This window comes from Rhinolophus sinicus, linkage group LG06 (genome assembly GCF_036562045.2).
Source record: "Rhinolophus sinicus isolate RSC01 linkage group LG06, ASM3656204v1, whole genome shotgun sequence".
Classification (NCBI taxonomy): domain Eukaryota; kingdom Metazoa; phylum Chordata; class Mammalia; order Chiroptera; family Rhinolophidae; genus Rhinolophus; species Rhinolophus sinicus.
Genome location: NC_133756.1, coordinates 43128686 through 43142463, shown reverse-complemented (window position 1 = coordinate 43142463; position 13778 = coordinate 43128686). Strand labels below are relative to the sequence as shown.

At 33.1% G+C, this 13778-nt stretch overlaps 1 protein-coding gene across 2 annotated transcripts in view; it reads left to right on the top strand.

Annotated features, from left to right (window-relative positions):
- ADGRL4 (adhesion G protein-coupled receptor L4) overlaps positions 1–13778 on the top strand; it is a 104880-nt gene that overhangs the window by 72104 nt on the left and 18998 nt on the right. For both annotated transcript variants that reach the window (XM_019743359.2, XM_074334998.1), the window contains 3 exons: positions 45–248; positions 2277–2497; positions 2628–2694. In XM_019743359.2, coding sequence (XP_019598918.2) covers positions 45–248; positions 2277–2497; positions 2628–2694 — 492 coding nt within the window. The remainder of the gene's footprint in view (positions 1–44; positions 249–2276; positions 2498–2627; positions 2695–13778) is intronic.

Below are 13778 nucleotides of genomic sequence, written 5' to 3'. Positions count from 1 at the left end.
TACTGAGTTATTCTCTTAACAGCTTTATTATTATTTTCCCTTAGGGTATTAAAGATTATAATATTCTTACAAGGATCACTCAACTAGGAATAATTATTTCACTGATTTGCTTGGCCATATGCATTTTTACCTTCTGGTTCTTCAGTGAAATTCAAAGCACCAGGACGACAATTCACAAAAATCTTTGCTGTAACCTATTCCTTGCTGAACTTGTTTTTCTTGTTGGGATCAATACCAATTCTAATAAGGTATGTAGACCTCTTTACCTCTGTATTTTTATTTTTAAATTTGTACTTTCCTAAATATATATGTCACAGAAACATGAATTATATTTAAGGGTTTAATGGGGCATAAACTCTATACACTTAAGTCTTTTCTAAGTTTGATAATGCTAATATATCTAATCAACCTGCCTATCAATTTCCTTAACCACAATGTCTCTCATTGTAATGAAGTATTGGGACAAACGAAAGCCTTGCAACGAACCGAAGAAATAACTTTCTTTGTTTTGTTTTCACATGGCCATTAAACAAAGGTAGAGGGGAGACAGAGAATTCTAAATAAAGTTTATAGTAACATGGGGATTGAACATAGCAGCTAAGGTTCATAGGTTGAACTATGATAAATTTGTTCTACCTAGTAGTCCACTTTCCTAACTACTGATTTTCCACCATAATTGATTGAGGGCCTTATCAAATACCATATTGCGTTTGTCTGGGTCCTTCTAGAAGCAGACACTAAAATGGAATTAAACATGCAATGCATTTATTAGGCAAAATGATTGTGGAAGAAATTGGGGAGAGACTTTGAGAGCCATCAGACTAATCTATAGGTCTGACTCCAAGTGAGGGAGAGAAGAAAGAAAGGATGAATGGGTGGAAGCATTTTACACAGCAGAGCAATTCTAAAGAAAGTTCAGCATGGTTGTCAAGGAGCCCTTTGAGAAGACCTTGAGCCAAAGTCACAGGGCAGAGGAATCCTCTGTCTCTCAAATACAGGAAAGTTTTAGCAAGCATTGCTGCACTCAGTCATTGGCTGGCAGCTGCCAGAGGAAGACATAAACACAGCTTTCCTAGTGCAGCAGCTGGAGCCCTAGGCCACAGCCCTTCATTGGAGCCTGGAGAGGTGCATTCCCACGGCTGCAAAAAAATTAAATTGCTTCCATATTTCCATTGTTATTAGAAATCTTTCAAGTACCGAATCTAACCATCAGTTACCAAAGTTTTCTCCTGAAGTAGATGTCACAAAACATCTGTTTTAAATAGTATACACTAGATCTCCCTGTTGTGTTTTTAAATTTTTTTTGGAGTTTTATTCAGAACACCTTTCAATTTTACGTATCTCCCACTATCCTCCAATACCTATTTCCTCCTTCAATTTCATCCCACCATCATTTTCACTGCAAAAGTATCCTTTATACCATTCATGTTCAATTCTATTTCACCTAGCAAATTTTTCCCATTTCAAGCCATATTTCAAATCCCACTTTCTCACTAAAATGATTCCCAAATCTTAATCATTAATGATTTCTGTGTTTCCAACCTTATATACCACTCTCTAACATATTTCAGCACGTAATCTCATTGTGCTAGATTATATTCAATTTTAATAAGTGCAATAGATATGTGTGTATTATGAGTATGTTATCTCTCCAGTAATAGGTCATGTTAGTTCTATTAATACAGAAGTGTGTAACTACTTCTTTTTCTGTTAATTCTTATAAGCCTAGCTACAGTTATAGATGTAAAGTAAATACTAATAGATAATATTTCACTGACAAATTCACCTGAAATTTACCCGGTAATCTTATAACTTAAAGTGATTCTTCAATGGATATTTTGTAAATTAAATGTTTGCTACTTAAGATATGTTTTATTTAGCATAATATTAGAGTATTTTTATGCAGTAAGCATGAATAAAATAAAGGCATCTCTAAAACAGAAATCAAGTTAAATCATAACATTTTCATTAAGATATCATTGTTTACATGTAAATCCACAATTTATCACACAATATAAATGGATAAAAAAGTACAAGTGGACAAAACCAGTAACTTAGTTCTGTCACAGGATTGGTGAATATTTTATATTGATGAAATACAGTTCTTTTTAAATCAGCTGGAAGTGGTACATCTTTAAAAATTGACACTTGACAGGAATATTTTAATGTGATCAAGCATGATATAAGGTGGCATAATTTGTAGAGAAAGTAAGATTTTATGTTATAATAGTGTTAAAGCAAGCATTTCTCATTTTTTTTCTTTCTTTGATTTCTAGCTCTTCTGTTCAATCATTGCTGGCCTGCTGCATTACTTCTTTCTAGCTGCCTTTGCATGGATGTGCATTGAAGGCATCCACCTTTATCTCATTGTGGTAGGAGTCATCTACAACAAGGGATTTTTGCACAAGAATTTTTATATCTTTGGTTATCTCAGCCCAGCTGTGGTAGTTGGATTTTCAGCATCATTAGGTTATAGATATTACGGCACCACCAAAGTGTAAGTTAAGATGATCTTAAAGTATTTGAATTGTAAGTCTGAATATGCTTTGTAGTATCACTGAAAATTTTGTTTTGTTAAAGTACATACAAACACATTTATAGATTTTTATTTCTTATTTACTTTTCAGATGTTGGCTTAGCACAGAAAACAACTTTATTTGGAGTTTTATAGGACCAGCATGTCTAATCATTCTTGTACGTATATTTAAAATTGTTGTTAGAATTCAAAAAACTGATAATTAAAGGGTGCTTAAAAATTTCAGCAATCAGGCATTACTCTAAAGGAAGAAATGATTTTGAACACTTTACAGTATATCATTTATTAACATTTAAATATATTGTATCACTATTGAGAAAAAATATATACTTCTCAAATTCAAAGTGAATACAATTAATTTACCCATCCTAGAGAGAATATGTTTCCACATAACATATAGGAAAAACATTTTTCACTTATCAGCAGTATCTCAGCATACCCCAATACTGAGAGTATTCCAACCAGCTGATAATCTGGCACTTCAGATGTTTTTGTCCTTTAATATTCTATTGATGATCAGTGATCTTTGAAGATTAGACTGTCATCTTTGTTGTTTTATCATCCTGTGTACCCTGTTATCATGAAAGTGATTTTACACTAAATTGCAATGTCTGAGACAGAACCCGCTATTTCTCATGAGCAGACAAGTCATATATTGATAGTCCTATTTCAGCTAGGAAGAGGGCCTTTTAATTCTTATTGGAAGTGGTTTCAAACCTACAAATTTGGCAGGTATTATATGTTCCACTCTAAGTAAAGACATTTTTATATGTCTCAAGAGCATTTCTAAGGGCTGTAAGTTTTCAAAGCCATTCTGAATATAACAGTCTGTCAATGAATCTGGGAGGTCTGACATGGTTCTAGAATGGAATGAATTATCAGTGGAGGAGTTGTGACAATATTTTGGACAACTTTGTCCCACATGTTTTGACCATAAGCTAGCTATCTTTTCTTAAAAGTATTTTTCTCTCATTCTTTTCCCATGTTTATTTTTATGGTTGTGAGGATGCTGCTAAATAGAGAAATTTTGAAATGCAAAGTGGACAATTTTCATCAAGATTTATTTTTTAATGCTGTGGGTGAAATAAAATGCATTCAGAGACTATATTTTACCATTATCACAGAAAAGTGTTTATAATTCTCACAATGAATCTAGTTATATATTTTTTTTAATTGGCTAGATTTCAGCTGAAATAATTTCAGTTAGCTTATTGCAATTCCAGAATTTTCAACCTACATAAGAATACAGACTGAATAGTATCCCATTTACACATTTTCATATGTTGCCCTGATATGAGTACTGTGTCAACACTTTCTACACATTCTAATTTTACTGAACCCCTCTCTACAGTAGACAATCTCTGACATTCTTTCATACAAGTGAAAGTTCTGTGGATATATGATGCTTATAGTTTAGATGAAAATAGTGGGCTAGAAATTATACTGAAAACAGGAAAAATAGGAGCCTATTTATCTGAAGTAAAAAATGGATAATGCTCTCTGAATTTTTTTTGTTTTTGTTTTTGCTTATGTAAAGGAAATGGTAACTTTGGATTGTCTTACAGCGAAGTCCATGGACTTTAGATGAGCTTATCTAAACATGAGTCTTACAGGCTTTCTTAGTACCCTAACTGAACCAATGTCACACTGTCCTAGTCTGGAATTAATGAACCAATTTATCTTTCATACAGTTTCAGGATGACAATCATTACTTTTAACCAGAAGGTCAGGGTACTTAAGAAATGTATAAGGCACCTCAGTTTTACCCAAAAAACTGTTTATCGTTTTGAGTATCTTCAAAAACTGCATAAATTCCTTAAATAATTACTGAATTGAATCGAAATGAATTCATTTACTCTAGTATTCCTGGTTTTCTGTGCTAATGCTGGCTTACTACTACTATGACTACTATTACTATTACTATTACTACTACTACTACTATACTACTACACAGCTGTATGACACAACATTAGAGGTGAAACTTTTCCCATTGTCACAGAATAATATTTTGTTCCAAGATGAAGTAAAAGAAATGTTGAACACCAAACATTTGAAAAAGGGCCACCCACAGGTTGGGCCTGACACATCACATGGGTCTTACAAAGAGACGATAGGACCTCCTGTAGCCCAGTAAGAGACCTGGAGAGTGGAGGCACAGTGGCTGGTGGCTCAGAGGTAGGAGTCCTGGGCCTTTGGGAGAGCATGATATTCTCTTTGAAAATCTTTTATTTTCCCTACCAGTGAGAAAAAAGATAAGAGTTCCCCTTTCTCTTAAAGAGAAGTTGTGGAGGAATATTCAAAGGTTTGTAGAGAATGGAATCAGAAATAGTAAGAGTAAAACTATCATCCTAGTGTTATATGGAATGCCAGTTGACAGAATTTTCATGATGAGCACATTTTTATGAAAGCTTGACAGATGTCCCTTGATGCTGGGCCAAATGTGAACATAGACACTAGACTTGTTTTTGTTGGGAGTTTCTTACAAGCTGCATGCTTACTGGAGTGTCCCCTGACAACAGGGAAGGAAAGGATTATTATACAGCATGCTTAGGAATAAAATGATGGGGATACACTCAAAGACTTCAGCTATTCCATAAGCAAAGAAAAGTTAGAGAAGTGGAGATAAGTTTTAGGGCTACCTGGAAGGTTGCCAGGTCAAGTGAAGTCATGCACACTTATGAGAATTGGTTGAATAGGGATGTGAGGTTAGATGGTGATATGACTGTCCTTCTCTGAAGAATGGAAGGGGCCAAGATGGAAAGGCAATACTATAAACATCAAAAATAACATATACTATCTAAGTAGAGGTCATCATATAAGCCAAGATTACCAGCAATAAGAACCAAACTAAATCAAAATGATGTTATGAAGTTCCTTCTATCACCAAGAAATGATCAGATCCTTCTAAGCCCCAACAGCAGAGGAGTTGGGCTTTGTCAATGGAAGGACAGTGCCCTAGAACCAACCACACTACCCCCACACTCATCTACGCAGCTCTACTGAATTGAAAATCAATATACAATGTTTGGGGACATTCTGATAGGTAAAGATGCCAAGCCATATAATTATCATATTAATTGGATGGTGTGGGTATGACGGGAGAATAAAGAAAACATAAAAAGTATCCCATATCTACTGTAGTATTAATGAGGAGAAAGCAAGAAAAAACAAATGACAAAAAACAATATATAATAAAATATAAGTGACACTGATGAGATGTGGGAAAGATCAATATGGGCTATAACAATCATTCAGCAAGTCTTCATTGAGATGGAGGAACTTGTTTATGGGTGGCGCAATAAGCAAATTTTGCTTCAAATGCAATGGATTCTTAATGTGGACTTAAGTGTCTACCAAGCTGCCTTGTAAACTTGCCAGATTCCCTTTAAAGGCAAACAAAGGGCACAGTCAAAATAGTTGCCATTATAAATAAGGCAATACCAAAAATAACAAAATTATCATCTGTTATTAAAAATATTCAAGAATCATCTTTTCATAGATTCATCACTCCCTAGTTTAAATGTCATTAATTACACATTAAAATTTACCTCCATAAATACTTTCATTTCTTCTCTACTTTCATAGTCAAACTATTGCTATCCATTACTAAGATTCTAGTATTAATAACAACAGGATTTTTTTTTAAATTTATGATATATTGAACAGCTACTGCTTTTGAAACACACAGCTAATTTGTAATATGCAATCTCCTTAAATCATTCACATTATTATCCCATTTTATAGTTAACAGAAAATAAGGTTTGATTAAAAATGTTAAGTGACTGGCCCAATGCTCTAAGTCTACAGATAGTATTAACATTAGAATTAAAAATTCTTTCTGTCTTAATGTAGACTACCTTTTCCTTTTACCATGTCTCTTTTGCAGTTGCCTTCCAACCTTTCTTTCGTCTGCCATTCTCTACCATTTCATTCTTTTTTAAAGTCTTTTTTTCAAATTAAATTTATTGGGGTGACATTGTTTAGTAAAATTATATAGGTTCAAAGAGCACATTTCTCTAATACATTACCTATATATTACATTGTGTGTTCACCACCCAGTGTCAGTTCTCCTTCCATCACCATATATTTGACCACTTTTCCCTTTTTTACCTCCCACTCTCCTCTCTTGCCCTCTGATAACCACTAAACTTTATCTGTGTCTATGAGTTTTTGTTTCTTTGTCTTGTTCCTTTGTTGCTTTCAGTTTTATATTCCACATATGAGTAAAATCATGAAGCTCTTGAGTTTTTCTGTTGGTTTATTTCACTTAGCATGAGAATCTCAAGATCCATCTATGTTATCGCAAATGGCAGTATTTTATCTTTTCTTATGGCCAAGTAATGTTCCATTGTATATATGTACCACATCTTTATCCAGTGGTCTATCGAAGGACACTTTGGTTATTTCCATGTCATATCCACTGTGAATAATGTTGCAATAAACATAGGGGTACATATATCTTTATGGATAAATGTTTTCAGATTTTTTGAGTACTCAAAATAGGGATTGCTCAGTTGCGTGGTAATTCTATTCTTAATTTTTTGAGGAACCTCCATACTGTTTTCCATAGTGGCGGCACCAATCTGCTTTCTCATCAACAGTGTATGAGGGTTCCTTTTTCTCCAAGTCCTCTCCAGCACTCATTGTTACTTGTCTTGTTGATGATAGCCATTCTAACAGGCATGAGGAGGTATCTCATTGTGGTTTTGATTTGCATTTCCCTAATAGCTAGTGAAGTTTAGCATTTTTTCATATGTCTGTTGGCCATTTACATATCTTCTTGGGAGAAGTATCTCTCAGGTCCTCTGCACATTTTTTAATTGGATTGTTTGGTTTTTTGTTGTTGTTGAGTTCCTTATATATTTTGGATATTAGCCCCTTATTGGAAGCGTTGTTTGCAAATATCTTCTCCCATTCAGTTGGTTGCCTCTTTGTTTTGTTTATGGTTTCTTTTGTTTTGTTTATGTGTAGACTTTTGAGTCTGACATAGTCCCATTCACTTATTTTTTTAATTAAAATTTATTGGGGTGACAATTGTTAGTAAAGTTACATAGATTTCAGGTGTACAACTCTGTAATACATCATCTATATATCACATTGTGTGTTCACCACCCACAGTCAGTTCTTTTTCCTTCACATATATTTGATCCCCTTTACCCTCATCTACTACTCCCCTCCCCGCTTACCCACTGGTAACCACTAAACTATGCCCAGTCACTTACTTTTGCTTTTACTTCCCTTGCCTTTGAGATCAAATTCATAAAATCCTCTCTGAACCCAAGGTCCATAAGTTTAGTACCTATGCTTTCTTCTATGCAATTTATTGTTTCAGTTCTTATGTTTAGATCTTTGATCCATTTTGAATTAATTTTGATATACGATGACAAATAGCAGTCTAGTTTCATTCTTTCACACATGGCTTTGCAATTCTCCCAGCATCATTTATTGAAGAGGCTGTCTTTTCTTCATTGTATGTTTTTGGCTCCTTTGTTGAAAATTGTCTGCCCATGTATATGTGGGTTTATTTCTGGGATCTCAGTTCTATTCCATTAGTCTGTGTGTCTGTTTTTCTGCCAATACCATGCTGTTTTGATTATTGTTGCTTTGTAGTCTAAATTGAAATCAGGGAGTCTAATACCTCCAGCCTCATTGATTTTTGCTTTGTTTTATTTTTTTTCCTTAGGTTGCTTTGGCTATTTGTGATCTTTTGTGATTCCATACAAATCTAATTTCCATTTCATTTTAATCTATCCATAATAATAAACTCAGCTCAGATAATGGGAACTATGAATAAGAATAATAAGAATGTTAATGTTAAGTCTTAGTATATTCCTGGCACTAACCTAAACATTCTCCATGTGTTAGCACATTTAATTTAATCGATCAAACAACTCAAAATGATGTGTGTGTGTGTGTGTGTGTGTGTGTATGTATACAATTTATCTTATTTTGAAGTTGGAGAAATTGAGGCATAGAATAATTACACAGTTTGCCCAATACCTAGTAAATACCTGAGTAGGAACTCACATTTATGAAATTGAATCTATGGTCTGCCTTCTTAATTCCCTGCTGATAGTTCCTTTGCCTGTAGTCCAAATGCCATAGGCTGGTATATAACATTCTCAGTATTCTAGCTGAACTTTTCCTATGTTCAGCCTTTTTTCACACTGCATATCTCCACAAAACAACTCCTCCAAGAGCTTTATCCTCATTAGAATACTTGCTGTCCCTTGGGTATTTTCTTGGTCCTTTGCACTCAATAATCTTACCACTTTGTGCAAAACTCTGCTGCCTAAAATCTCATTATTAATTAATATACAACATGATGAAAACCTTTCCAGATTTGTAACTAATCTTCTACAGAGTAAGGACTAAATCCTGTAAATGGTATTTGCTTGTTTTTATGAATGGAGCCCTGGAGCATATCTGGTTTAAGATTATAATGTAAAATGCCTTTAAGACAATATGTAAATAAATAAGAACTGATTTAGTTCAGTGCTGATGGCTTTTTCTACCCTTAGTTATGTTGTTTCAAAGGAATACTCAAGCTTTTAATCTACTCTGATATGTGTTAATGATTTAGGTATTTGAGCAGCAACATTTCCTGCATTGATCAAATGAAAGTTCTTCCTCAGGTGTTGACTCATTAACATTAAGGATCTCTCAGAATTCCAAAGTATGAACTAGTGACCCCACTGATTCTATCTGAGAGTCACTACATTTAGAATGTTAAGATTGTAACCATACATGAAAAGACCTAGCTATGCTTTTGAAAGATTGGACTGTGTAAGAAAGAGGCTTCGAATCTTTGTAAAGCAAGCTGCAAACTAAAGATAATTTCCATAATGTATTTCTTTTTTCAATATTTTTAATCTTTAATGCAGAGTTCTTTCATCTAAAAATGTGCAAAATTAGACTCAAGTACACAAATAAGAAAAAGAGTTTGGAAAATAATTTAACTTTTAAGTAGAAATTGAAGTCTTTCATAGACACGTTCACTATTGAAGAATAGAGTTTCCTTGATTGAGGCAAATACTAATTAAACTATATCCAATAAGGCATTTTCTTTAAAAAATGTGAGCTTTCATTTTAATTTAAATTACAACCCTTATGATTGAGTGTTTCTACATTGTTACTCTTATACTCTTACCCACTTTTTTATAGGTTTGGCCAGAATTCCACTCAATTTTTGTAGTGGCCTCCTCTAAGTGTTCTTTCTATCTAAAATCTCTTAATTCTCTTTCACCAGGAAAAATCAATTGCTCACATAATCCTTACAAGATGGACCTTTGCTATGTATATTTATCATTATGTGATATATTCTTATTACATTTTTTATTTCAAAAATTTCCTAAACTTGAAATGCAAATATTACAATACTGTGTAAAAAAAATGAACATTTTATCCCATACTCATATTCTCATGACTACTCTTATTCTATATATTTATTCTATTTACTCTATTTCTTCCAGACCTTTGTTATACACACACACACACACACACACACACACGAATATAAATTTATATAAATTTAAGAAAAATTGTTGATTAGAAATTTAAACAACCTGAATGATTATATTTATAACTTGCAATATATCATATCCATCCTTCCTTGTTAGAATACACAATTCTACCGTGGTTTTTTTATCATTGCCTATTACGGGTATACTCTAATTTATTTAACCACTTCTTTATTGATAAACATTTAATTTGTTTCCAATATTTACTTATTACAAATAATACTGCATAGAGAATCCTTGTTCTAATACAGTTACATATATCCATAATGTATAGTTGTTAGGAATTGCTTCTTAAAAATAGAAATGCAAGTAGAGGTAGATTTTTAAATTACAAATTGCCTCTAAAACATTGACTTTAATTAATACTTCCATCAACAATATATGAGATTGTTCTTTTTCTGACATTTTTATCAACACTAGATATTATTATCTACTGTGGTATCTAAATGGCTAAACTGGAATGTTTAAACCCACAAGAAGGGTTTTGATACACCACAGTTCTGCAAGAGTGGCACCATTGACATCTGGACCTCACCTTTGTTGTGGGGGATGTCCTGTGCTATAGGGAGTTTGGCTGCATCACCAGATGCCAGTAGCACCACCACCACTGCCTGTATATGACAGCACAAATTGCCCCCAGACACAACTAAATGTCCCATGGGCAACGATATTCCCAATTCTTTTCATTGGAAACCTGCAGTTTAGACTTGGATAGTAAGTTTCTTGTACAGGAGTTCATTTGCAGCTTTCTTTAAATGGCATAAATATGTTAAAAAGAATTAAAATCATGGTTTGGGCAATGTCTTTTAGATAATGCTATTGAAGCTATATTAGAAACACTACCCATTATAAATTTTAAATGTTATAGATGACAGCATCAACATTTCACTTACATGTTTTAATTTAAGGGTATCATATTTATTAGATGCATCTTTTAGTGACCACTGTAGTTCAAGGTACTTTAATATTCTAACCTTTTCTCCATATTATGTATTAATAAGCATTTCAGTGCCTGTAACATTTAGCTACTTTTTTTCATATTATTCTGACCTTCATGAAACAATAGGTAGCTAGAATTTTAAAAAGAAAAAGTGGAGTTAAAAAACAACTTAAAATAAATAATACATTTGTAGTTTTCAAAGTATTCCCATACATGGGAATTATATTCTTACTGGCAATACCTTCACAGATCATCTCCTTGGGACGCCTACTAGAAAATTTCATAAAAATTGAATAACCTCATAGAAATTAGATATCTAGAAAAAAAATGGAAAAAAAAAAGTCTCTTGGGTTTCTCAAACCTAATTAGAAATAACAGGCCAAGGTAAAGTTCATCACTGTTATTTTCTTATACCTGTAGCTTTACAGTGATGGATGCTACATGGCGAAAGAGAAATACTATGTTGGTAGACTAAAATAATCATTGGAATTGTTCTTCACTTTACATTTGTATAGTCTTTTAGGCTTTACAAAATCCTTGTAAATCTTGGTAATACCTCAAAAACCAGTAATACATCACAAACCAGTAATACATCAAGATAAAAATAGTAATAACATTTAGTAAGAGATGTGTTTTACTAGATTTTCACTAGATTGATGAAAATCTAGTGGGAAATCTATATTTTCCACTAGATTTTCACATATGTATTGATATATACCAGTGGGGGTTCTGCTATGTATAGCTTTTTAAATAAGTGTACTAATTACTTGAGAAGAACTGGTTACACTCAAGCAAATTATGTGCACGCTTATATAGCTAACAGATAAGACCTTCAAGCTTCTACTAAGAATTTATAAAACTGTTAAATTTGACCAAGAGCATAGTCCATGTTCTGATTATTCTTATACTTCTCATCACCCTCTGAGCATAACACAGTGTCCCTGCCCAAGCTGATCTGCAAGAACAGTGAGCCCATCTTTGATTCAGTCTTTATTAGCTTTTGCAGAGCTCTTGCTCTACACATCTGAAAATATTTAATCTTCCCTATAAGTATTTATCGTGTCCCTCTTTCTCCTTCAGTATTCTCTGCAAAAGACAAATTACTCATTCTAAAAGAATGGACTATCTCTGTGTCTCTGTCTTGATTTCTGTTTCTCATATGAAAATGTCGCCATGTGTAGTTTCAGGGCTTCCCAAGAAAAGAACATTTAAAATTCCTTCTGATGAAAAAAATATGCCCCCTGATGGTATCTGATCAAAACAAGAAGCCAACGTTGTTCAGTGTTAGAGCACAGCCTTTAGTTGTTAGGACTTAATTCATACACTTATTTGGATAAGAGCCACCACTTTGTATTTTAAGTAAGTGGAAACTAAGGCTTAGAGAGATTAAGCAATTTACTCAGGATCACCCTGCTACTGAGAGGTAGAGTCGAGCTCATGTGGTTTAAATTTAGTCTGTGCTATTTCACTACCACATATCCTTTCCATCTTCCCATGCAAATGAAATTAAAAGGAGTAGATCTTTGTTAGGTCCTTGGAAAACTTGTTCCTATTTCCCAAATTCCACAAATCATTTTGAGGTGAGTTGTGAGAGACCTAACAACTGCAGATCTTCTAAAAATTATTTATGAACTTTCAATTCTTTAGTTTACTTAGTAAAGATGTCAAAATAAGTTACTTCCCATCTTGTTGAAAATGAAGAAAATCTTGTCTGCTGTAATATTTCTTTCCCATTTTGTATTGCTTTATCTAAACACTTGCCAAGAATATACAACTAATCAAAATATCCTACCTCAAATCCTGATTAGATCAAATTATAGATCAATATATGGAATACAGATAGTCTGGATGTTTACTGTCTTTTAATTGATATTTATCATTAAGTAATTTCCAATGCCCTAATTGCTCATATTCCTTTTTTTCTTCATTTTCTTTCATTGAGAAAAACTAAAAGGTTAGCTAAAATCTTCATCTATTTAAATTGACCTTAATTTTATAATTCTAATTAGCAGGTTTATTTTCTTTAGGAAAAAAATGCTCTTTTGGGTTCTTTGAAAAATCCTTATAATTTTCTGTAATTAATATTACTATACTAAAACAGGTAGTATTAAACCAAAATAAAAGTACAGGTAGTGTGAAAAGGAAAAAAAAAACCTGAGGAAAAATAAGTGTAATATTTTTAATATTTCAGAATATGTCAAACCTTTATCAACTATTAAAGCCCCAAATAAGTCTGTGATAGGAACTAAGGGGAGATAAATGGAGAACCAAACCTTGCTCTCTAAAAGTATATGAAGGTGACGTGTAAATAAAGCACTCTAAAACAACATATTAGTAAGTTTGAGATAATATTTTGGAAAAGCCAATCTATTTCTTCATTTCTTCACCTTGTGTTTACATCTTTCCTGACTTTACATTGCTCTTTGGGGCAAGTCTAAAACCTTTAACAAAGCCTATGATAAGAGTGATATTATTTTCTTCAAAATTTAGACTTTTTGAGAGTTAAAGTGGGTGGTAAAAATACTTCCAACTGGTTTCATTATGCTGTGGACCTATAAAACATCTCTATTAAAAAATCTATTTTTTTCTACAAGGTAAAAATTATTTGGAATAGAGCACCATGTGCCTGACAATGACAGCCATTTGGAACCCTTCTTCTATTACTCCCTGATACAGGAAGAAGGTAGCTGTTCCGAACCACTCGTGCTTGAGCTTATTTGAATGTAAGGTGGTACTTTATGTCTGGATAGGTTGTGGAAAGAGAGGTGGATTTTACAGATTA